This window comes from Stylophora pistillata, chromosome 1 (assembly GCF_964205215.1).
Source record: "Stylophora pistillata chromosome 1, jaStyPist1.2, whole genome shotgun sequence".
NCBI lineage: Eukaryota > Metazoa > Cnidaria > Anthozoa > Scleractinia > Pocilloporidae > Stylophora > Stylophora pistillata.
This window is the reverse complement of record NC_142519.1, coordinates 21,520,362-21,545,741: the sequence shown is the minus strand read 5'-3', so window position 1 is coordinate 21,545,741 and position 25,380 is coordinate 21,520,362. Positions and strand designations below refer to the sequence as shown.

The 25,380-nt window shown below is 38.6% G+C and overlaps 5 protein-coding genes and 1 pseudogene across 6 annotated transcripts; 1 reads left to right on the top strand and 5 right to left on the bottom strand.

Annotated features, from left to right (window-relative positions):
* Positions 1-488: 488 nt before the first annotated feature.
* On the bottom strand, positions 489-2,397 carry LOC148741678 (uncharacterized; annotated as a pseudogene).
* Positions 2,398-3,396: 999 nt separating this feature from the next.
* Positions 3,397-5,635, top strand: LOC148741677 (uncharacterized). The gene is made up of 3 exons (XM_088736494.1): positions 3,397-3,477; positions 4,343-4,664; positions 5,271-5,635. The coding sequence occupies exons 1-3, from the start codon at positions 3,397-3,399 to the stop codon at positions 5,303-5,305; spliced, it is 438 nt and encodes a 145-aa protein (XP_088592620.1). The 3' UTR covers positions 5,306-5,635.
* A 1,411-nt stretch (positions 5,636-7,046) lies between these two features.
* Positions 7,047-9,200, bottom strand: LOC148741676 (uncharacterized). Of its 2 annotated transcripts, none has more exons than XM_088743942.1 (2): positions 9,070-9,200; positions 7,047-8,146 (listed from the first exon to the last, which is right to left on the bottom strand). In XM_088743942.1, the coding sequence occupies exons 1-2, from the start codon at positions 9,137-9,139 to the stop codon at positions 7,275-7,277; spliced, it is 942 nt and encodes a 313-aa protein (XP_088600068.1). In that variant the 5' UTR covers positions 9,140-9,200; the 3' UTR covers positions 7,047-7,274. The 2 variants fall into 2 exon arrangements, with proteins under 2 accessions (XP_088600068.1, XP_088600076.1); XM_088743950.1 differs by having other exon boundaries at positions 9,020-9,195.
* Positions 9,201-11,007: 1,807 nt separating this feature from the next.
* LOC148741675 (uncharacterized) lies at positions 11,008-14,379 on the bottom strand. Its single transcript, XM_088752946.1, has 3 exons — positions 14,161-14,379; positions 13,690-13,837; positions 11,008-12,935 (listed from the first exon to the last, which is right to left on the bottom strand). Exons 1-3 carry the CDS (start codon positions 14,347-14,349, stop codon positions 12,019-12,021), a joined length of 1,254 nt encoding a protein of 417 aa, XP_088609072.1. The 5' UTR covers positions 14,350-14,379; the 3' UTR covers positions 11,008-12,018.
* Positions 14,380-15,490: 1,111 nt separating this feature from the next.
* LOC148741674 (collagen alpha-1(XII) chain-like) lies at positions 15,491-19,945 on the bottom strand. Its single transcript, XM_088743937.1, has 3 exons — positions 17,583-19,945; positions 16,921-17,331; positions 15,491-16,553 (listed from the first exon to the last, which is right to left on the bottom strand). Exons 1-3 carry the CDS (start codon positions 17,650-17,652, stop codon positions 16,255-16,257), a joined length of 780 nt encoding a protein of 259 aa, XP_088600063.1. The 5' UTR covers positions 17,653-19,945; the 3' UTR covers positions 15,491-16,254.
* Positions 19,946-20,095: 150 nt separating this feature from the next.
* Positions 20,096-23,827, bottom strand: LOC148741673 (collagen alpha-1(XIV) chain-like). Its single transcript, XM_088743931.1, has 3 exons — positions 23,565-23,827; positions 21,840-22,238; positions 20,096-20,735 (listed from the first exon to the last, which is right to left on the bottom strand). The coding sequence occupies exons 1-3, from the start codon at positions 23,686-23,688 to the stop codon at positions 20,431-20,433; spliced, it is 828 nt and encodes a 275-aa protein (XP_088600057.1). The 5' UTR covers positions 23,689-23,827; the 3' UTR covers positions 20,096-20,430.
* Positions 23,828-25,380: the final 1,553 nt, after the last annotated feature.

Below are 25,380 nucleotides of genomic sequence, written 5' to 3'. Positions count from 1 at the left end.
AAAAGCAAAAGCAAACAAACAAAAGAACATGACGCAGCAAGAGAGATTCGGATTATCTGACAGACAAAACTTTGACGGAACAGAGATAAAAGTCGACTCTAGCTACAACTGCGAACATAGCACTGAAAGACTGCATTTCGATTTCTATCAGATTTAAAGCCGTCTTTGCCTGATATAATCTTATTAAAATCTGATCAGATAACTATGACATTAAATGGCAAAAATTCTCAATCCTAAGAGGAGTTTTTGAGGAGTGCACTGCGTCCTCTGACGGGCATATTCGCTACAGTAAGAAAGTTATGTTTTATCCAATTGAGTTGATAATGTGAATCGGCCCCGTAAAGAGATTCTTCAGCTGACGTTTCGAGCTTTAGCTCTTCATCAGCGTGAATCGCCATCGTTACAATTAAATAGCTTAATTTTGATTTAAAGAAGCCGTTATTAAGTTGCAATCTGTGGATATTGTTCATTTTACCTCTTAATGGACTAAATTCTAGATTGCGATTGATTAGGGTGAATACAAAGAATTTTGATTCATGTCATTACGACAAATATTATAGATATTGTTATGTTACAGTGTGATATAAAACGTGTTATAATATGACCGAAGAGCGTACTTACTCGAAAAACAAACCGAGACTAACGTTCCGGAGGTAATCGGATTTCGTATTCTATGACACAACAAAGAACTGTTCATTTCAAACGAGGCCTTGGATTACGCAAACTTCTGCCGTTTCTTACCATTGTCTTTAAGTTACAAGTGATCTTACAGGTACCTTGCGTGTTTTCTGCGAGGTTCCTCAGTATCTTACAATTACCGAAATAGTTAATAGTCCAAGATAATCAATTGTCAGTGACAATGAATGTTTATGGCATCATCTCAGTTAGTTATCCTCCGCAGCCACCGCCGCAACCTCCACATCCTCCACAGCTACCGCAACCATCACAGCCGCCACAGCCACCACAACCACCGCATCAACCGCATCCACCACATCCTCCGCCGGCACCTCCTCCAGTTTCATACTTTAGGTACGAGTTAGTCGTTACAGTGTTGGCATAGTAACCGGCTGCCACTATTAACGCAAGGTCTTCATTGTGAATTCTGCCTGGTTTGTCGGCCTGGTGTGAAGCGCAAACTGATGGTTTCGAGTAATCTGCACTTCCGGCGGGAGTGTAAGGCTGGCATAGAAGATGAAGAATGGCAATTGAAAATCCGAGCGCAACTACCTCCGGCACGTGATGGACTTCAGAAGGAAACGAAATCAAGCCCGTGCGCAGGTCGATGCTGAGCTTTAACTTTTTGCCAAGAGCCACCCAGAACTGGTCTCCCCGTTTTTCAACCTCTTTCCACTCTTTTGTTCCGGACAGTGAAAAGAATTTGATGGCTAAATGTCCAGGTTTGCCTCTCACCCCAGGCGTTCCTTTGACACCTGGATTATTTGGCTGCCCTTTTATTCCAGGCACGCCAGGGACACCCTTAACAAACCCTTCCCATTTTTCAATGCAGACTCCCCAGTCTTTACTTCCTCTTATAAGCATTGCTCTCTCTCCACCATTCTCATCCAAAGTACAGCATTTTTGTGGCTTGCTCACTTGTTCCTTGGTGGGAAGTATGTTCCCTCCTAGTAAGTGTCCCGTACTAACAACACAACCAGACTGGTTGATAACCTCCACGGAAGAGAACATCAGCAAAGCTGAGTGCACCACTCGGCAGGTAAACGCCTGTCGACGTTGAGCTTTGAGACATGTTGAGCTTTGAGCCAGGCTGTCGGTCGTTCACCGAGTCATCATGTTTAAGTACTTTTCCCAGTATTTCTGTGGTGTCCTTTTAGTATAGTAGTGGATTTACTTGATGCGCATGCCAAATGAGGTCAAAGTCATAGCAAGGCACAAGAAACGTCCCTGGATTATCTCGCTTGAGCATGAGATGTAATTTATACCTCTCCATTGCTTTAGTCAAAAACTTCTTATCTTCACAGTGAGGTAAGGACACCTGATAATAAAAGACTCTCTGTCGAGCGCAAGCAGCTGCGATGTCATACTCAATTCTTGACTTGAAATCTTGCGCATTGTCAGCAGCGGCCGTCACGTCAACTTCAAAAGGTTCGCCAGGATAGAACTTTTCCCAGTTGAAACGTTCAAAACGTTTCAACTGAGTGATTAACAGTACAGTTGAACCAAACTTACCTTCTTATTGCGTTTTGAACGAGTGGACTAGAGTATAAACTTGGATGGTCATCAACGACCTGTAAGAACTGACGGTGCGCAACAGCTGCCTCCACTAAATCGATGCTGAGGTTTATCTTACCGCGTGACATGCCGATTTACATTTGCATTGAGTCATATCTCTCAATAGTAATGAAAAATATTCAAAGTTTTAATTCATTAATTGCTGCAATTAAAATATTGTACATTGTAAAATAAAATAATTTATTCGTTTTATCATGCTTTCCGTTAACTGTGTCCCCATGCTCTCTTGATTCCTCGAATGTTTCGCTGACAATTTTCGTATTGGAGTCTTTATCCCCCATCGTGTGTCAGATGCGAGCTTCGAGTAGTCCTATCGGATTGCTCTAGGTTTACTGTTTTCATTTCCAAAGTGTGGAGTTTTAAAATCATACCTTTTCTTAAGTTCTTATGCTTCTTTAAGATCTTATGTTCCCACCTAAAGGCAGAGACAAATGTTAATTATTGCCATTCTTTATTTATTACATTGTAAATGTATTATTCTGGCATGTCTGATCGCCTAAATGAATGTTTTGCATCTCAATTCTCTCAAAGCACCTGTTCAACGAATTTCGAGGATACAATATAAATGACGGTTAAATAAAAAGGCCATTCTTTTTAGGAAAATCTTTTATATAGTAAGAAAAGCAATCTTTCCTATCTACCATTATAGCTCGGGATCTCCAGGACTTAATATTGGACTAAACTGCGAATGATTTCAAAAATTGTGGTATTTGCATACGTAAAATTAATCCAGTTGAATACGCGTTACAAACGCACACCTCTTACTGATTATGAACGGTTGTTTGGTACGAGTGCGTCAAACTTTATCAATTAAATAGCCATTTGAATAATTGCAAGTAATATCGATAATATTTGGATAATCGTCACAAAGGTAAGAAAGTTCGCGATACTGGACTGATTAGATATTCAGACAAGTCTAGTGAAAAATTATTGGGAGACTCGGACTCAAGGTATGAGTAAATGCTTCTGGCCTTGCGAGATTTCTGCACAAAGGTGACAGATCTATCCTACTCATTCCCATCAGATAAATTTTACAAATTTCACAACAAGTAAGTAATAGAAACCGGGAATACATGAAGTTTATAATCTTGGTGTGCTCATTGCAAGTTTGTTCAGGTGTCCTAGAAAGGTCTCTTCACGTCCTAAATGGGAGTGATTTTATATCAGTTTCTTGCAAAGCCTAACATTGAATGCCACATTTTCCATCAGTCCAAATCAGCTTGTATGGTATGTTTTTTTTTTGTTCTAGACCTGCCTTTTTCATCATTGAAAGTAGCATGTTGTGAAAACAAAGTTATAAGATGACTTCGGTTGCCATACTTTCACCTGTGAAAAAAGCAAAAATTGAAACTTTTACCTGATATGCGATGTGCTTGGCTTACATCCAGCCTTTGCTATAAAATTTTGTGTTGTCTTTAGATATTGCAAACTTACGAGATGACAGCATCCTACATCTTACATTCAATTCAACTCTACTTAGATGTTTGATTCCTTGATTTTGCTATGGTATTTGTGGTCTGGTGTAATGAATTTTAGAGGAATTTCAAATATACTATGTGTTGAGGAGAAACCTTTTGCTAACAGCTTGCCTAGTGCATGTGTTGGAAACTGTTGAGAACTTGTGTAATGGGAAGTTGTTGGTAACAATTGGCTTGGTAATGTTTCTGTGATAACTTTTGACTGAACTTGTTAACAGGTGGTGGCATGATATGTTCACATAAATACTTGTTTTATTGTCAATGTTTCTCATCATTAAATCTAAGTAGAATTATTTAATTTTAGAGTGGTGGGCAGCTTCCTTAAGCAGATCAACTGTTAACTTACACATAAGCCACAGTGAACTAGCTCTACCTCTTGAGACAAGGTTCCAACACTTGTTCTTAATTCACGTTCTGACTTGAAGTGGCTGATGGTCTTTTATCTTGTGTAAGACAATTTTGAAGTTGTCCAGAAAAATTACCTCTGGAAATAAGGTTCCAACACTCATTCTTATTTCACTTTCTGACTTGAAGTGGCGGACGGCTACTCTTTTATCTTGTTTAAAACAGTTTTGAAGTCACCCAGAAAAATTAAAAATTGCCTTAAAGCTTAGGTGCTGTTTTTTTTTTCCTTTTTTTTTTTTAATGGTGAGTCTAGTTCATGTGTGAATGGTGTAACTTTTTTACTTTTTATCTCATCATTTGTGGTGTTTTATTTTACTTTTAGTAATGCCTTGTTTTATAATTATTTAGGGACACGCATAACATATGAGCGCAAGTTTCTACTGGAATTGCGCAATTCTCCAGTGTCACGCACACCTCCACAGAATTTGCCAATGATATCAGGTGTAACTTGTTATGCAAAGTTGAAGCCAGGAGTTCACATAGACAATGGCATCCATGGCTCTGAAATAGAGTGTAATAAGAATGACAATGGTAAGGAAACACATCCTTAATTGTTTTTACTAGATAGTTGGGTTTAGCTTTTAATTTTTTCATCCCATAGTTAACAATTCAAACTGTTTTCTGCAAATGTACACATGCAAGCCTAATTACTAAGTTCAATATGCAATGAACCAGTGGAATGTCTAGTGTCATGTGTGTCTACTGCAGAAACACTCATAACTGCTGTAATTTCTGCGTTGTTAATTGTAGGTGCTGTAGATAACCTATTGAGGCCCATGTTTACCATATTTAGTCCTTACACTTTCTTCACTTTGAAAATTAAGATTTCAAAAAGAAAAGAGAAAAACAAAAAGGAAAGGGCAATTTCTCTTAGCTTTCCCAGAAATTCATAAACCCTTTGCATCCTAACATTAGTATGCATATTCTCCTCACCGTTTATTTACACATTTTCTAAGCTGTTGAGAGCTTCTTTAGTTGGTGATCACTTCGCTTATTCTTGTGAACTTAATGTGTGATTCAGGGGTTGTATTGTCGGCAGAAATTAGATCTTAGTCACTCCCAGGGATTGAAGGGTAAAATCAAACAAACAGCAAAAGAGTTATAAGAACCATTTTTCTTTTTTACTTCTTTTTTCAGGAGAGGTACCCACCCAGTTTGAGATGGACATCTAATGGTTAGCTGCGATAATTATCTTAGGAGCCATTGCCTGATAGATTATGCAGTTGCACATTGTCAAAGATCAAGTGTTGTCATTGAGTGGGTGTAAATATTGTGATGTGGAGTGTGGAGCAAATGAATGGTGTTGATAATAAAATCAGTTCTAGTGAGCAATTCGAATTGGTTATTTCTTGTCAACCATGAAAAACAAAAACAAACAAAAAAAACACAAAATGTTAAAAAAGAAGAATGACTTTTGTCATTTGATATTGTACATAAAAATTTGCTTTCTCTTGACTCTGTCAGAGCAAATGTCCAAATAAAGTGCTTGGACCCAAAACTAATTTAATTTTGTGAATTTTTTGCTGTATTTTTACATCCTGGAGTATTTTCAGTTCAATCCCTCCACCTACATGTTAGTCGTAGGGGCCGTGTAGCCCATATTTGTAACTGCTGGGACTGATCTCTAGGTTTCTGTTACATGGAGCCACCAAGCCACCACTTGACAGTCTTGCTCAGAAGTACAGCATCGAATAAATGACTCCAGCGAGGATTTGAATGTAAGCTTCTCGTTTAGGAGTGGGAAGGAGAAATCATTGTTTTTAAGGGAGCACTCCTGAAAGTGAATTCTCAATTTTTATTCTTTGGGTTTTGCTGTTGTTAATAGAATTTGATATTTCGTCTGCAAAATATTTGAGGATTGGGGCTAATTTATTGTTTTGCGTAATCTCCTTACACATTTATTCAACCAAAAACTCATCTCCCCCTTCCAAAATGAGCTGATACATATGTAATACATATATATCAGCACCCAAATAAAAATTCCGTATTCAGTAAAGATCATATGTTTTCAACAGATTTTTAATGATCCTGTGGACTAATGCTTGTATTCAAACCCTTTGAGGTGGGATTGTGGTGGTCTTCATTTTTTTGGCCAAAGGAAGATTAGAAATGACTTAATTAATTTGTCAGGTTAATGTGGTCTTCTTGGGTTGTCAGTATCTCGGATGTACTTTCATACAATAAATATTGGCTATGTGTATGAGAACGATCCTTCAAGCTCAAATAGTGCTTTACTGCGAAGGATCGTTCTCATACACGTCTCATAACCGCAGTTCACACATATGTTTCATATGTTTGTTGTTGTTTGATTTATCATCTACGGGTTTATATAGAATTAATTTGATGGCCTGCTCCCAGTTGGCTTGTTAGCTCAATTGGTAGAGCGCTGCACTAGTATCGCAGAGGTCAGTGGTTCGAATCCCGTACAGGCCCAAAAAAAAAAAAAATTTTTTTTCAGGTCTGATTTTCACTATTGCTCAAATAGTGCTTTACTGCGAAGGATCGTTCTCATACACGTCTCATAACCGCAGTTCACACATATGTTTCATATGTTTGTTGTTGTTTAAATATTGGCTATATTCACCTTTTTGTCGTCAATTAGACCCCGACCTAGATATTAGTGAAAAGGGAACTGGAACAGTCACAGACATCCCAGGCTTAGCACCTGTAAACCACACAACTAGTAAAATCAATATGTTTGTTCGATTTTCCTATTTTTTCTGTTCCTCCATCCTCCAGTGAGCTGCTTCTAAGGATAAAATGCGCTTGTGGTCGTTTCATAAATGTTCATGTGGAAAGGGGTTTATTATGTTTCGACTTCACGTTTCTCTTCTCTGTATTTTTTTTTTTTTTTTTTTTTTGAGTACAACTGCTGATGAAATGATCATGAATGACCACACGCCGGTACAAGTGTTACAGTGCAACTTCTTTTATTTCACAAATTCTTAATAATATTTCTTTTAAGCATTTCTGAACGGCAAGAAAGTTATAAAGAGGAAACAAGTCGTTTTTTTTGTTTTGTTTTGTTTTTTCTAAGACACGCCGACCAATGGGAATGAAATTTAAAAAAAGGAAAACTGAGTGGGACACTTCGATCTGAACAGAAGTTGACTCCCAATGTGTCCCTCTACCTGCCTTCCTCTAGGGTGGTGAGTTGTCATACACAATTCTTAGGCCTCCTGGTAAATTATCTTGATCAAGATACTCCCACGGGAACTGTCCAGAACCTGGCATTGCAAAATAAATTTCGGTGTAATACTGAAACTGGAAAGTCACTCCTTTCTTTTGCCAATCGGCCCAAAGTTTATCGATAAAACCGTGAAGAAGCCAAAATTCTGGAGAAAAGGACGCCGTGGAGTGGTGAAGCATGGTGCCTCCTACACAATCATGAAATTTCGTGTGGAATTGCTCACGAACTGTCTGTTCAAAGTGTGTAAAATTCTCAAGCTGGATAAGATCACGCACTTTTTGCAGGTTCGGTAAAGAGCAAGAAAAGTTAAATTCTCTTTTTATGCAGCCTCCACCGGCAGACCAAGGCAAATGGAATTTTTTCTGCTGGAATGGTCCGTTCCTAACACAGTTATTTGGCAATATGCCATTACCGCCCAGACCGCTAGGGCGTGGGCTCCAAACAGCCGCTTGTGTCCAGTGTTCTGACTCTCTGGTCCAGTCCCAGTAAGGAATTGTGATGCGACAGTCAATTTGACGAAGAAAGTTTTCGAACTGCATCAAATACCATCTGTGCCAGGGAAGAAATATTTGAGGCATGTGATGAAGAAATTTGCTCGGTATTCTTGAATGCAGAGTTGTTATATGCTCATAATAACTTTGGTATTGAGGGCTAGAAGAAGCCAGTTTAAAGGCGTTGATAAAGCGCTGTCGCTCTATTGGGCTCATGGCGGTAAATTGTTTTCGTATTCTATAACAAGACACTAGGTTGCCATCACGACAGTGACACCTCCTGTGACACTGATCAACACTTGATGTACTTTCCTCGCAAGGCATCTTGGTCCCTAAAGTTACGAGAAGGTGACATGACATTTCTCTAACTCAGTTATGTAGTTTATTTGACAGTTAAAATTTCCTGATATGGATGATACGATTAACATGCGCGTATATCGTTACCTTATTTAAAATTTCGAGTGTATCTGTCTAGTCACCCACTGACTGACGTTATCATTGACTAACTGCTTGATAAACTGATACAGACGTATACCAACCAGTGATTGAATGGAAATGGAATATGCTGCGGATTCATTGGCTGACTTACAAACTGATTCATTCATTGATTGATACTCCTAAGAAATGATCTATCAACTGTCTGACAACCTGAATAATTTGGATATATCAACAAAGTTGAAATGGTAAACTGGCCACCGTAATGATTACAAAAGCTGACGTTTCGAGCGTTAGCCCTTCGTCGGAGGGAAGGCTTGAGTTTCGATCTCGCTCGATAAAGATGAATAGGTCGAAAAAGACAGACCAGGTGACGTTCTCTTGGGTAAAAGAGATCTCCAGGCGAGGACTAATAAGAGGTTTAAAAAGCCGCATAGCCGTTAGCCCTTCGTGGTTAGCCCTTAGTCGGAGCGAACCTGAATGTCTGACTGACTGTCATTTACCGATTGACTTACCTACTGACTGACTGATCATGTATTGAACTGACCTACCGACGGACTGACCGAAAGACTAACTAAATGACCAACCTACCCACCTACCCACGGACTGACTAAACGACTGACTGATTGGTTGTTTGACTAACTGACCCACCGACAGACTGACTGACCGACTGACTGACTGACCTGCTGACCGAGAATTTGACCAAATTGAAATTTAGGAGCATAAACACAAATTGGATGTCGCTGATTTTCATTTTTTAAAAAAATTACATTTATAGCCATATTAACATATTGAAGGGACTCTCGTGTAGTGTGTGCACCTGTCACATAGCCTCGCAGTGTTGTGATTTCTAGATGGGGACACGTTTCAGAAAGACTCAATGCTGTCATCAGAACATAGCGACGAAATGTTGATAATAGGTTTCCAAGGCAACGAGGAACAGAAAGGCAATCAATTGTGGCCTATGAAACGTAAAAAGAACTCAATATCGACACGGGAACATAAGCACCAAGCTAGTTCAAAGAAGACTGAAAATAAGAAAATTGATTTTTTATACTGATGAGGGCTGATCTCAGTAACAATCGTTGAATTTTGGAAAATAAAGTCCAAACCGAATTTAATAACAATGGTTCACTCCGAATCAGAGCAACATTAATCATTGAGTTTCGATCTCGCTCGATAAAGATGAATAGGTCGGAAAAGACAGACCAGGTGACGTTCTCTTGGGTAAAAGAGATCTCCAGGCGAGGACTGAGAAGAGGTTTAAAAAGCCGCATTAAATACTTACTTGAAGACATTTACAATCGTTGTCACGAAGACTCTGGTTTCTACTTTCTACAGCTATAAAGAACCTTTGGGAATGATCTGAACACTCCTGAATAACCATAGCAGCGCAATTTTCTATTTGTTGTGACGATGATAGAACAGTTCTGCCCAATAGTGTGAACAGCAGAAGAAGAACATTTACTACACCAAACATGATTGTTGAGCAAAGACGGTGGATTGTAGAAAAAGTGTTAATGTCCAGTAGATAACGGAAAGGCCGTTGTCAAAACTGGCTAACGACGCGCAATGGCAAAATTGCTTTCTTTTATCTCCTTTGTCCGTAGCATCTATCCTTTATTCCCCCTTACAATATCAGCCCTGAATAACACAATAAGGTCATATGGATAAACCAAATGATCACCAATCATAGAAGCTCCTGATTGGTTAAACACATTCTCCTTGTCAGTACCTTAAGAAATGTACGCAGAACAGTATCGGGAATATGCACACTGACGTTAGAATGAAAATGGTTAAAGTGCACCTACACTCAATTACCAACCTCAGCAAATCACGATGAGGCAGCTGCAAATGTTAATCATTCTCCCCAAAGTCGACTCGTGGGATCTTTTTATTTTTGTTTTTCACAAGCTCTTTGATATAAGAACTTCTAGCTCTACAGGTACAGGCAATGTACTAACTTGGCGCCTCGAACAGCACATGTCACTTAAAAATAACATGCATGCGAAAGCCAGAAATTTGTATTTTGGCTATTTACAAAAGAATATATTCAATTCAAACTGAATCAAAAGTTGAATTACTGCTGGAGACTCGGAAACGTTATTGTTAAGACTGAACTAGAAATCAGTAGGATGGCAAACTTTCACTTAACATAATCCAGCGTAAATTGAACTCTTTATCATTTCTCCTAATTGGTTTTTAGGAATCATAATCTAAAATTTATATCCGGAGACTTTTACTGCATTATCTATGAAGAGACACATTACAACAACACGCGTCTTGTTTTTCAAAGGAAAGATAAATATCGTATCCTCTTTCTGTGGACCCTGCTGTCCTTTCGCCTTCCTAAATAATCATGATATAGCATGCGTCCTAACAGTTTCAAAGGAATGATAGGAACGAATAAATGGACGCATTGGAAAAAATAAATAGAGGTCCCGTCTCCTACAGGGTTAGGGGTAGGAGACGTTAATTTCCCACTCACGAGATTACTGTGTGATGGATGTCCTCCCCTGGGGTGGGATGGGTGGGTTGTTGTCTTGCGTTTCATACATGAGCCTCTGGCTCGGGCAATATGGGTAACCATGCCCCACGTAAAGACATTAAACTTTGATTACTATTACTATAGATATCGTTTCATCTTTCTGTAGACCCTGCTGTCCTTGCACCTTCCAAAATCATATGATAAGAAGACAAATGATATTTTTAAGCAACATAATGCGAACCTGGGTGACAAGCAAGCTATCCAGTTAGCAGAGTGCGACAGTTGTGTTAGCCCTAATAGCTCTACTTTCATACTATGGTTACGATGGCGGTTGAATTCCAAAATTGGATCACACGCACTAGTGAGTGGTGATGTGGCTGTTGGTCTTTCACCTTTACTACCCTAAGAAACATATATGATTATTTTTAGACAACAGAAGCTTGATGTTTATTTTCATTTTTATTTTATGTGCATATGGTTTAATCAAGAGGCGAACTCCTGCTTGACTCAGCACCCAATTACCACTGGTATAGAAATAATGGATTTAGAAACGTCTTTGGAATAAAAGCTGTGATTCGATCTTCAATCTTCCAACGTAGGAGGACAATTTGTTTTGGACAGTCCACCCGGCCGAGTAGACCGCCTTCTCATTTTGGTTACTAATCAGAATCCAAGGATTGGAGTGTTACTGACTTTTATCAGTACATGCCGCCGCGAAGAACTGATGTAAAATTGTACAGGATGGGAGGGTAGAAAAATTATTTACTCGCTCGCCGACAATTTCTTGAGAAGGTGAAAAATTAGATCCATTTAATTTTGAACGATCACTATGATCTTTCCAAGTTGATTTAAGGGTATGTAAAAAACAAAAAACACGTTAACAAGTTTACGTGCTTTTGTAAGAGAGGTTTTGTTTATAGCATAAAGCAGAAAACTGTCAACTTAAAGTATTTAATCTGTCAAAGATTATCTTGCGCCAAGAATGTGGATGAAAGGACTTATCCCCCCTTTGCAGTTAACGGATAAAATAAATTTATAACTATAAATGATAACTTGGTTTTATGAAATATACGAAATGTAAACGTACTGGACTAAAAAATGAAAGAACTTTGCCGAGGACTCATTTTCATTGTTTGTGGAAACATTTAGAAACAAGTGTTTTGTATAAGTATCAGTCCATGAGCTGATAACAAGCAAAAAAATATTTTTCTCTCAGTTTTCTTCATGGTGAGCTTGGAGCTTATCAGGTCAGTCAGACACAACCATAAAGCTGTGTGACTTTTAAACAAAGTTTTGCAGCCTTGAATCAAGTGCGGAATCTCCTGGATTTTTATAGTTGATTTTAACTCCACCCGGTAAGTTATGATTATCTAACAGCTCCCATGGAAACCGTCCACTCAAAGGCATCTCAAAAGTGATGTTTATGAAATACTCGAACGTGTGACCAGTTCCGTTAATCTGCCAATCCGCCCAGACTTTATCTATGAAGCTGTGATGAATCCAAAACTCAGGAGAGAACGAAGCCGAGTGCTGTTTTAACATATGACCGCCAACACAGTCGTGAAAAGTAGGGTGAAGTTTTTCCCGAACAAACTTTTCAAACGCAAGAAAATTTTCATCCTTTGATATCTTTTTAATCACGTCTTTCCCTGGAAGGAAGCATGACATGTTAAAACGTCTTTGTAAACAATTTTGTCCAGTATCCTCAGGTATAAAGAAAGCGTCTTTCTTAAAAGGTCCGTCTCTAACGCAATTATCAGACAAAGTTCCGTCACCCCCCAAACCGTGAGGACCCGGATTCCAAACATCGTGTGTCTCCGTTCCTCGGGCCCAGTGTTTCTCGTCCTTACTCCAGTCCCAATAGGGAATTGTAACTCTGCAATCAACCTGACGAAGGATGTTTTCAAACTCCAGCAAATACCACCTGTGCCAGGGTAGAAAGATCTGAGGCATGTGATGGAGGAGTTTGGTAGGCATCCGGGCATGCACTTTGCTGATTCTTCTGTAATCATCTTCATAAATAGGGTTTGTTGCAGCAGTTTTGATAGCACCAACAAATCTTTTTCGCTCCTGTAGGGTCATAGCTGTGAATTCCTTTCTAATCCGATGACAGAATAAAAGTTCGCCATCGTAACACATACATTGCCGTTCACATTCATCGAGCCATGGGTTCTTGCCATGACAGATTATTGGATTACCTGTAAATTCATTCAAAGACAGGTGATTTAGAGGGTCAGTGAAAGAGAATGTTTTAGTCTAGATCAACGTACCTCTAAACGACATTTTTCTCTAAATTATTGATTCAGTTTAGCACTGAGCAAAATGTGTTTTGAAAAATAGGAGACAGAAACGTTTGTATCTCTTGTTAATTTTCTTCTAAACTTCTGTTTGACTTAAAGTGTACTTTGACTTCCACTTTTTCCGCATCTTCTTGGCTGTCACCCGATGATTCTGTAAAAGGTTGATTAAGGAATTGAATTTCATTTGTGGTGGCTCACAAAAAAAATTAGGTTAATAAGTAATACTCGACTCCTATCGACCAAGTCCATCCGCAGTCGAAGAAGCTAAGCTTTCTAAAAGCGTGGGGTCACTGTCAAACAGAAGGCACACACCAGATTGTTAAATCGTGTATATTGAACCCTAATACGTGTTACCTAATGTGACTAAAAAGGCCCCCTCATGACACCCCAGGACCCTCCAGGATCCCCCTAGCTACGCCCTTGATCTCAACACCCTGTCAGGTTTCCGTGACAGTCACGCAAGACCCATTCATATCCCGAAAGGTATGGGTAGAGAGTGGCACTATGCGAGTGACATCATGACTTGCCTAAGAACACAACACAATGACCCCCTGGTGTTAAGTGCGCTAACCAATCATGCCCGGTGTTTTGAGGCGTCCTCCCCTTACTCAGGTCTCAAACAACTCAACTAAAACGATGAGCAATACTTAACCTGTCATGTATCGTTTTAACCCAGCGTAGTTCAGGCTTGGACACAAGTTGCTCTGTTTTATCAAAGTCGCTGTCATAATCAAGAGTGAACGGTACGAAGTAAGGAGGTCTCCAGAACAGCGGGGAACAGACAGGCAGTCAACAGCTTTCTACATCGAAACAAGTTTAAACGTACGCTTTAACATTTGAAACTTTCCTCCTTAACCTTCCTGATAATCTTGTCTTATAAACTAGGTCCTCGAACTTTTATTGTGAGTAAAAGAGGTGCGTCAGATCTAGGATATTTTACTGAGAAATTATCAATGCTAACTCGATTAACTGATTTAATGATAAATTCATGTAAATCTAAAGGTTTTCATGGCAATGAATTGTCTGAATACTGCGTTTGGACATAAATAGGATTAAATAGATAAAATACATTACAATAGGGAAAATTTGTCCCGCAAAAAATTGTTATTCATTCATTAAATACCTGCACTTCCACGCAATTTTGAAACAGCTGATCTGAGTTCCTTTCTTCCAGGGCCTGGAAAATTTCATGAAAATTTGAAGCACAGTTTTTGATCGTCATTTTCTGACATGACTCAATATTTTCGACAGATCTCACACAGAGCATTAAGATCGCAATGACAAAGACAAGCTGGTTACGCTGTGGAACCATGTCGGTGATCTTCTTTTCAAGTGTATCTAAAATCATCACGCAACACGAGAATTGTATATATATATATTTAAAAACAACTCATTTCCTTCCCCTTGCCATGGAAATTTAAAGGACACTGACGAGATTTGTATACACAATCACGACAAAAAACTAATCTAAATCAACAGGGTGACATGGTTTCTTCCTTGTTACATATTGACATTTCAAGCACCTTAATTTTATATTGTTTCCAATCGTTTATTAGAAAAAGCCTCCGGAGGCTGTTCAACAATATGCTTACAAGTTATTTCCTCCTTATGAAATAGCTATCCTCGAGTGTTTAGAAATCGTTAGGTATATTGATCTAATTCTTTTAACAGACATTGTGATTTTGTCAACTATACAATAACGAGGAAACATCATCAAATTTTCGTTTTCCTTGTAAGCATTCAATTAATATGAAAATAATAGAGAGATTTTGACAATTTAGCACGTGGAAAATGGAATCGTACGATGTTACCTTTGCAGGATAGGGTGTACGTGATTGTGTGAAAATGTCGAGCCAAGGGAGACAGCTTAGTACCTTATCGGCCGAGCTCTCGGAGCGATCAAATTTCCAAATCATCATATTGTCCCGTTTAGATAAATGTAAGACTAAAACACATTTCCTGAGACACTGAAAAAACCCGACACAGAGACACTGGGATGTAGACATTGCATAATCTCAAGAAAATATACCTTATCGGCCGAGCTCTCGGAGCGATCAAATTTCCAAATCGTCATATTGTCCCGTTTAGATAAATGTAGGACTAAAACACATTTCCTGAGACACTGAAAAAACCCGACACAGAGACACTGGGATGTAGACTTTGCATAATCTCAAGAAAGTCCAGGCTGCCAAAATCGTACGACAAGTCTAAGACATTCGTGTCATGCATGTATTAGAGGTGCATCCATACCCAGCCATTAATTTCATACTATGACTGAGCTCTGCTGAAGTCAATCTCGATCTTTATGATAAAGGAGAAATTTTACACGAAAGTTTCCTAATCAAAAGACGGTTGGTTTACTTCAAAGAGTTTTCCAAATGAGTCCGAAAGAAAAGGTTAAGTCATTCTACCCCACCCCCGTTTGGCAAAAAGCCAGCCATAAGCCCTCTCTCTTTTTTTACTATTTTTTCTTTTTTTAATGACACAAATTACTAGTTGACCTACAGTTGATATAACAAGATACTCAAAATTCGTACAAGGCAAAGCCAGGAGCCCATCACTGATGGGCTCCTGGCAAAGCCGATAATACAAGCAAGATTCTATTAAAAATTGTGTCTTCTTACTTAACAAATACAAATTTATCGAAAAGTCAGTTGATGCACGTAGCTATAACCAATAAAAATTGCAACAAAAACCTATTCTATGAAGGAAGACTTCTATTGCTAAACAAGATGCGCGATTAATAGTTGAAAATATTCTGTAAGCTTCGTTGACAAATATACAAAGCAGAAAGTTTGCAGAAAATTTGAAACTCGTAGTGCTATTTTGAAAATGTGATTTTCACTGAGTGTATCAATTTTGGATCTTACGTCATTTCATCAGTTATGATGGCCAATATTATCCATGCTATCCCTTGGGGAACTTGGGAGCACAAGAGCTATTATTCAGTGATGATGATGATGATGATGATGATGATGATAGGAGCAGCCGTATGAAAAAGGACGAGCAAAGATGGCCTGTTGCGGAAAATTGAAGAATCTAAATAGTCGAAGTGTGTTTCAAATTTTGCTAAGTTTAAGCTTTTTTCAAATACATTTTGACGAAACTAACGATTAGAGAAAAGTTTCATCTAGTTCAGAGAAACTTGTTCAAACAATAAATCTTTCATTAAAAACTGTTTCAAACTTAAGGAAGGTCTATACCCTCTTTTGTTCATTTAGCAAGGAAGATCAGTCGCAGCATTCATAGCATTCAATAAACTCGGAGCGATATCCTTTACAATTTGCTTCACCACTGCCCAAAGGTCAGAAGCCACGTAAAAATACTTTTCCGTCGGACTAGAAGCCACCTCCATTATCTCCGTTATGCCATTAAAGTAGCGACCAACGCCGACAACGTAAATTTCTACACCACTTTCCTTTAGTTCTTTGGCCTTTGCTTTGGTGTCGTTCGGGGAATTGGATCTCCCATCTGTGACGAGGAAAACTATTTTCTTGTCTGCATCAAGACGCCCGCCTAAAAGACATGGAACAAAACAAAAACGAATTTAAGGGTGAACGAAGGAATATAAATCACTCTTGTGAGTTTCACTTAAAACTTCTTGATTGAGAATAAATTATGCGTAATTTGGACGAAGGCTGACCATTTCGTTATACAGCATTACCATTTATGGGATACCTATGTGTAACCCAGGTTTACTTGACTTGATTATTCCTAATGCTGAATCTCTTTTCAAAAATTCCTGAGCCGAGTGAGGTAGAAGTTTTCATTACATTTCACAGCCATTTATGCAACTTGTTAACAGGATGTAATATCGTAAAGGCACAGTACTATTTAGTATTTTTTTCCCCTTTTTTCAGTCTCATTCTCTTGGAAAATTTACCTGCCGTGCGATCTTCAAATAGTTGAATGGCTTTCACCAACGCAGCATGAGTGTCGGTTCCCCCTCCTGGGTAAGTGATTCTATTCATCTCACTGGCTGCGAAATATTCCGGTAAAAAATTGAAGTTCACGGTGGCTGAGTCCGAGAATGTGACCGCTGAATACTTGAGGTCAACGTAGATGTTTTTCATAGCTAATAGGTAACGAAGCGCCTTCTTTGCCTTCTCGAATCCACAAGATCCAACTGATCCTGAACCATCCATGAGAACAACAACATCGTGAGCCTCTCTTGAAGAAGGTCTTTGGAACAAACTCCGAAATCCAGCACCAATTGGAGGCTGCTGAGATTTAGCTTTTACGAAATTTTCTTCGAGTTTCTTTGCACTTGCTTTGTTACTGAAAACAACAAGGGCTGAAAAAGAACCAATAAAATAAATCTCCTGATATCATCTATGACTAATGGACTAATAGAGGACAGCTCCCCTTACAAAGAGCCTATTCATTAGCAAGTGCGCGACAGTGGAAAAGACTGAGTTTCTTACGTCTTTAATGCAGGTACGGACATATTCCTAGTTCCAGACATTGATCAACTTTTAAAAAGAATTTAAAATAAACTATGTCTATAACTTACTGAGATTTCAACAGTAATTTAACACAACTAACCCCGAACTGGTTCTGTGAAGAATACCAGCAGGCACACTGCAGAGGCGACATAGAGGGAAAATCTTGACATCGCGAAGTCCTTCGTTTTTTTCTTGATAGGATCTGACTTGCAGCTTTGAGATTCACTAACCGCTTACACGTCTTTTTATGGAGAAATGAACTTCCTTGTTACTGTTTACCTTTGATAAAGGTCAGCTATTTGTCTCCAATTTTGGACCGTTTCAGCTGGCAAGGATGACAGGTTCTCTGTTTCATCGCACGTATTGTTGTTATTGTATTTTTTTCCTTGTTTTCCAAGAAATCTGGGTAGAGAAACTAGATTTCTCTTACAATATTTCATCATTGCAGGCTCAAAAAATTTAAGATCATGGCCACAAGGATCAGGCTTAAAAAGTGCATTCGCCTGCGGTCAGAATTTCTTGAGCATTGTTATTTTTCCTTTTTTTTTTTTTTTTTTCTCTTATGACCTTTGGCCACCAGGACGTTAGTAGCATCACGAGTATTGACAAGGTGTACTGAAACCTTATTATCCCACGAGTGTGTCTTTTATTGAGATCAAAATACTGTTCGAGCTAACATTTGATGTCTAAAGTTAACCTTCCTGAAGGTACCTGTAGCCACAGCTGCACTTTTAAGCGCAATAACATTGTGCCAGTACATTGCTAGAAACCTGTCAAGAAGGATTGTCTTTGTTTATTGTTTTGTTTCCTCACGTATTCGTGATGCGGATTGAAAAAAGGTGCTCGGCCCGATTTTAGTTTTTCACTCCCCCTAATATACATAGGTTAACTGATGAGTTTTTTTTTTTTTTTACCATAACTTTTTAATGATAGTGTAGCTTTCTGCAAAAATATCCACTGCTCCCAAGGCGGATAATCAAACCTCATGTCTTTGGCGCCTGCTTTTCAGACTTCCCCCAGCCGACCCCTCCCCCCCATTGAAATTTTGTTCTTCCTGATACACCGTTGTAGTTCTGTTTCCTTTTCAGCGTTTTGTACATCAAAAATTTCAGCATGGCTTTACTTTTGAGAAATAAAACCAGATTTATTGCAATACTCTGATAACATTTTAAAACGAACTAACGTAGACTGGCGAGGGAAAGAAGAAATGCATTGATTCCGTGACAGATGCCACTTGGTTCCACTTGAGTCGGCCTCCAACATTTACTTCCGTGTCACTGATTAATTTATTCTGCCTTCGAAGCGACAAGCTAGCACAACCAAGGCTTTAGAAATGAGTACGGAGTAATATTCTATACCTCACGGCAAAGTGACTCTGCTTTGGGGTTTGGTGCCAATCCATATAGGGTTAAAGAAATTAATAACAATATTATATAATTTATCAAGACTAACTGACTTGTAACATGCACCTCAATTAATTGAAACCAGGGTGACCTTGTAAGATTAACAGCTGACCCTGTAAATAAAAAGGACCACTTACATGACTGTTGTATATTTTGGACAACTGTAATTATTTGTCTAAACCATGTCGAATGTTGCTAATTGAGAGTTTCTTCTTCACTTCTTGGTCCCGGTAATTTGTGTCATTAATGATAAGCATTTTTTCACTCTTAAAGCCATTTTGTTCACTAAATGAAAGGAAATAAGACACCACTAGAAATCCCGGCTAACTCGCATTCCTAGTCACAAAATGATCACCTACATTCAATCTGATATACGTTCGCTCTCGCTGTTCTTATCTTTTTGAGTGGTATCGTGAAACTTAATCATTTGGCGTGTTGTATGCTAACTTCTGTGGCTATGTTATTTATTTCCTTGTTTTATCGTCATTCGTTTTCAAAATATGCGAAACTTTAATAGACAGAAATAGCTCTGTGTTTCATGCCTAACTTTACTACCAGTCATTACAATTTTTCGTTTGATCGACCTTTTTACTATGTATAGAACTTGTAATGACCTCTCCATTACGCGTTATGTGGTGTAATTTAAATTGTAGCAAAGGTATACGATACGTTTCCTTTTCAGCGCATTGTTGACAATAGGCTTGACCGAAATAATCCTAGATACTAACACCTTGATCATGTTTCCTTGTTTCCGCGAAAGCGTTTTAGTACAAAGCGCTGACACGCATTTTGAGAAGAAGTTTGAAGACTCCACTTTTGTAGAAGCGACGAAGCTCAATCAATGAATCAGAACATCGGATGACGCACTTCAGAAGGCAATTGGGACTCAAGGTAATGCATATTAAATATGATAACATTCTTGGTAATATTTTCTCTCGGAGTTGACTCAGGTGAGTCTGAGGAAATGTGAAAGTTGTAGGGGATATTACATAATTGAGCTTGGACTACTTAAGGCCAAGTAAAATTCCTAGTCATTAGGTTGTTTTTAAATTCCTTCGTCTATCCATAAATCTCGCAGACGCACTCCTCTGCACTGCCTTCTTATGTGTTGTGCCTAATTTTGGCTTTTTCTCCTTTTTGAGTGTCTGACAAAAAGTCTCCTACAGACCTTGACGTAATAGCATAAATGACAACAATAATCCAAGCCATCTAATTTAGTGCCTTCGTTTATTACATTTATTTACGAAATGTTAACTCCTTTTGAAGTTAACTAAATTTTTGTAAGGTATAAAAGCAAGAGAGTCCTTATTTCATTCAAAATACTAAAAGACAAAATGAACTCAGTAAATTCTCTATTTTCAAAGGTGCTGAGAAGAATTTCTATAGTGCTTTACCTTGAATCCATTACAATATGACATTCAAACTCAGGTGAAATAATGAGCTAATTAATTAATGACTAAAATAAGTTAAATTGCAGTGCTGTTCCTTTCAAAATACAATCTAAAAATAGAAGGCAAGTTTGAAATAAATCCTTATGTAGCCATTTTAACATAGTGGCTTATGATTCAACTGGGTTGCATATTTCTTGGGAGCAACTAACTTAAAAGCCAATTTTGTAACATCTAAGAAGCCCGACATGTCAGTGACACGGAATACGTGGTCTTTACGAACTGGCGAGGCTACTTCCACGATTTCACTGATTCCACTATTGTAATTCCCGACAGCAACGACAAAAATATCCACACCACTGGCTCTCAGCAAGTTAGCATTTGGTATGGTCTTCGAGGAATCAACGTTTGAATGGCCATCGGTGATAAGAAAGGCAATCTTGACAACACCCGGACGTTTTCCTTTGAAAAAGATTAATGAATACAGTAAGTGGGTTTTGCAGTGAGCGTATCTCACGATTATATTTGTTCGCTAAAAATCCTAGTCATCTAAGCTCAAAGGGTGAGCGACTTTGAATTCCTCCTTTCAGTACCACCCTCGAATCAAATGTAAAGGTCGCGAGAATGAAGAGAAATGATCACCAATTTAAGAAGCTCCACTCTCAAACAAGTTATCCCTCTTGAACAAAAACTCATCTTTCAAACCGGCAGTCTAAATCCCACAGGGATCAACGAACACTTTTCATTCCACTAATTTATTCGTATTTTTCTCATTGCCATGTTTCTACCAATAACGTAGCTCCATTTTCTGCCTTTAAAAGCACACACAACCCACAATTCCTCTATTCGCTCCGACGAAGGGCTAACGCTCGAAACGTCAGCTTTTGTAATCGTTACGGTGGATAATTTACCATTTCAACTTTGTTGATAAATCCAAATTATCCCTCTTGGTACCCGGCATTGGAAGGGTAAAGAAATTGGTGCGAAGGATATGAATCCATCATTAAAATTGATTTGGAGACAAGATTCAAGTTTGTTTACTGTTATGGTCTGGATCTTTTAAACGTTGTCTCTTTCATTTCGTTTGTATTTGTAAGTGTCCTAAGAGAAACTGTCTAGAACTAAACTGTGTGACTTGTGACGAAAACAAAACATGTTTAGAAGCTGATACCTTGCTATTTACTTGAACATAAGACCGGGAACAACACTAGTTGAAACACAACAGTAAAGTATGAGACAAGTTCTCATTCCTGTGTGTTTTTTTTTTTTTTTGCTTTTTTTTTACTGTTTTGGTCTATACATCATCAACGTTGTCACTTTCTTTTCAGTTGTAATTGTAAGTGTCCTAAGAGAAACTCTCTGGACCTACACACTGTGTGACTTGTGACGAAAACGAAACACGACGCATGAACGAGCGGAATTTCAAATACAGTTTTGAGGAGTAACAAACCCTAACACCTGTGCACCTGTTTTATTTTTGAGTTTAAAACTAACACCAAAACTAAACAATGTTAATATTCCCTATTTAAAATTAAAACTTCCGATCGAAAGTAAATTTGTACATACCTGAAGAGGGATCTTCAAAAACTCTTTTTGCTTCTGCCAACGCAGCCTGAGTATTAGTTGATCCTGGAATATAGGGAAGCTTCTTTATCTTAATTCCTGCGTCCGGATTAGCAACGAAATTGAAATCTGTCGTGGCAGTACTTGCAAATGTAACTGCCGCATATCTGTTGTCATATCCTACTTCTGACGCAATGTCAAGCATGTTCTTCAAGGCTTGCTTTGCTTTTTTGTAGTTGCAGTCCCCAATCGAGCCTGAACGATCCAGAATCACCACGATATCTTCCTGTGTGACCTGCCTCTTGCTCCGTCCAATCTGAGACAAGTACGATAGGGGTATGCGAAAGAAATTGGTCACCAGTTTCGTCGCGGTCTCATTTTTAGTCGGTACATGTTGAAAAGCTGAAAAAGAATATAGAAGTACTCTTATAACTAAAAGTTACTTATACCATTGCCAGAAATTTGGGACAATATGGTGGAGGCGGTTCTTATTTTACAAGCAAAATGGCGCCGAAACAGTATAAGAAAATGTATAGGAAAATATTGTTTTTTTCAAAATAGCTGTCTAAGAATGGGAAATTCTTTCGCTGCGTACTTGGAAATGCAGCCGCATCAGTTAAAGCGCCCATCGCTACGAAAAAGAAATACTCAAATTCAAGCCTACCTTTTCCCAAGGTATACGAGTAAACTCATAATTCTGACTCCATTTTCCATTCAAACTCTTAAAATGTGCTTCGACTAGGTGTTACAATTCTATTGTCGTGGGAACAACCTTGTGAAGATTCGCAACTGCGTAGTTTGATATGCATTCTACAGAAGTTTGCTCAACTAAATCGCTCGTAAACGGTCGAATATGTTGGCCCACAAATTTTCTTTGAGCCAGGAATCTCTTCGTAATTTCACAGAGCTCAAAAACCCAATAAGCCATTTTTAAATAGCCCAATTTTAGGTAGGAAGAACAAGAAAGATACAAGTCCCTGTAACCGCACAATGTGGCCGCCATTTTCCTTGTTTTGACGTCTCCTTTGGCTTTCTGGGATAGTACAGTACTAGGCCTTTCACTGACGGGGTTTTACGAAAATAGAAAGTTACGTGTTCACTTCACTTCCACCGCCGCCATATTGAATTCTCTGTAATACGATATACCGCTGACATTTCGTAACGGGCTCGAAATGTCCCCGATTTCTGGCGCTCCTCACTGCCACCTAATCTTTACACAGTCGAAACACGTTCACGTGTATTAACTTGAATTCAAATCCTAAGCAACGTCAAGTTTTTACCGCATTTCTACAAAGTATATATTGCGGGAAAGCTATCCTTTCGCCCATCAAACGCATTGAGGTCATAGAGAACTTTTAGTTGTACGCAGATATGGTTATGTACTCGATTAAGATTCTGGGAGCACCTAAACCAGTGTTTTCTAACGTAAAAAAAACGAATCGGCTGGGGTTATTTCATTATAAAAAATGGGTTTCTTTATTTAGATGCATCTAGTGCATCTAGATGCAGTGGTCTTTCAACGCCAGATAAAACAAGGCGTTTGCCTTCTCTCAGTTGATCCGTTCTTAATGTCAAATCTAGTTCTCGTAATGGTTTTAGCTGAAGAGTTCAACATCTCAAGAGCTTTACTAAAATACTGGCATTTATGAAATGTCAATTTCCCAATTTGAATATAAGTTACGGAGACATGGCGATAAAATCAATTGACCAAAGTACATTTACACTTACACTGATAAAACTGTTGATCACGTTTTGGAGTTGGTCTAAACCAAAATGGGTTCCTGCCAAGACATTGACCAGTTAGAAAGGCAAGGACGACGATCACAGTTAATCGGTAAAACACCGGAGCCATTGTTGGAACAGTTTCTCGCGAAGAGATTAGCCTCAATTGTCTGAAGAGATCTGTGTCCTTTGAAGACTTAGCTGGTTGTGACGGCTTGGTTGATTTTATAGTCAGAAAGCAATCCCTGTACGTGTATTCCTTCTCAGCAAAGCGTGTGGCTGAGGGAGAGAATGTAGCAAAAGCTGTGGCGGGAAGGCTGAGGTTTGCGTCACGTGGAAGGCTGTAGCTTTATTTAGTAAGTAGTCGTTGTTAACTTTGCGCTGAAGTTGATTTAGGGCGGAGGTCATATGAAAAGGAATTTGAAAGAACAGCGGATATTACCTGACCACCAAATTTCTTATCTACAAAACCATTCAAAGATAGTATTTCTAGTTCTCGTACATTCTGTTTCGATAAAAATTTATTTCACGGTTCAAGCACTGCTCTTCCACAAAATGTCCTAATTTTTCACGGCTACACCGCTTTTTCCGCAAAGCCCACCATTACCTAAATTTCCATATTGATGCCAAACTATTTTTGTAAAAGCTCAACCTAGACAGGAAAGCTAGACTGTAACCTGTCTCTCTGTCACGTTCGATCTTTAAGGCGCAAACTCGATCCGTTTTTCGAAAAAGAAGATATCCCCTCTTGTACCTCCCCCCTGCATTTCGTTGCTTAAATCTTTCAAATAGAAGTTCAGTGACCGCGCTCAATGAAGTATATGAATTTAGCTTAAAATGTACACACGCGCAGGTTTCACAACCTACATGAAAGGTGTGGAACTCTTCCATACTTCCTTTGTTAAGTAATGCCCTTGCTGCGTGACTAATTTTTTAGCTTCTTTGACCTTCAGCAACAGGGAACCCCAATTTAGAATATGACCAAGATATGTGACAATGTCATTTTAATCTGACGGAGGCGAACAGAACGTTGCCGAAATTTAGCTTATCATACTGTTTTAGTGTTTTTAGGTCAGATCCAACATTTTAAAGTTTTTATCAAGAACACTAACCGCATAAGCAGTATGTAAGATATATGAGTCGTAACGTAATCTGGTTGTTTTTCTGTAATTAGATCAAGATATCGTTTAAACTAAGATTTGATCTCAAGCGAAAAACAACCTAATTAAACGAACTGACACGTAACTAGGGAAATTAACCATCATGGCGCTGAAGGTTGGAACGCTTTGCACTCCAAAGTAACACATAGCAAGTGTTGTCCTTACCGATTGGTAGACTGAGGCTAAGGGAAACGTAAAAGACAAATATTTCTCAGAACGAGGACTTTTAAATGTTTTAAAAAGGTGGATCAATACTTAAGATAAAAATAAAAGCAAATAGATAGTATTTCTTGTACTCGTACATTATGGTCAAACAAAAATGTAAATTTCGGTTAAATCCGCGTTCTTCGACGAAATGTATTTTTTCACAACAACACTCTATCCAAGGAGCCCGCCATGACTCACAATTCTATAATTTAGCTTGGTAAACAAGAAAAAAGTGACTTTCAAGATGACTGAGCAATTGCCACATTGGTTTTAGAAAAGTTTCACTTAGCCTGACAGGGAAGTCAGTCAGTATCCTGTCTTTCTGTCACGTGCGATCTTTAGGCACATCCTTGACTCGTTTCTTCGAAAAGAATCTCGCTAAAAAACATTCATACTCATACTTTCCGCGTGGATTTCTTTGGTTAAATTGTTCAATATGAAACTAAACGACCGAA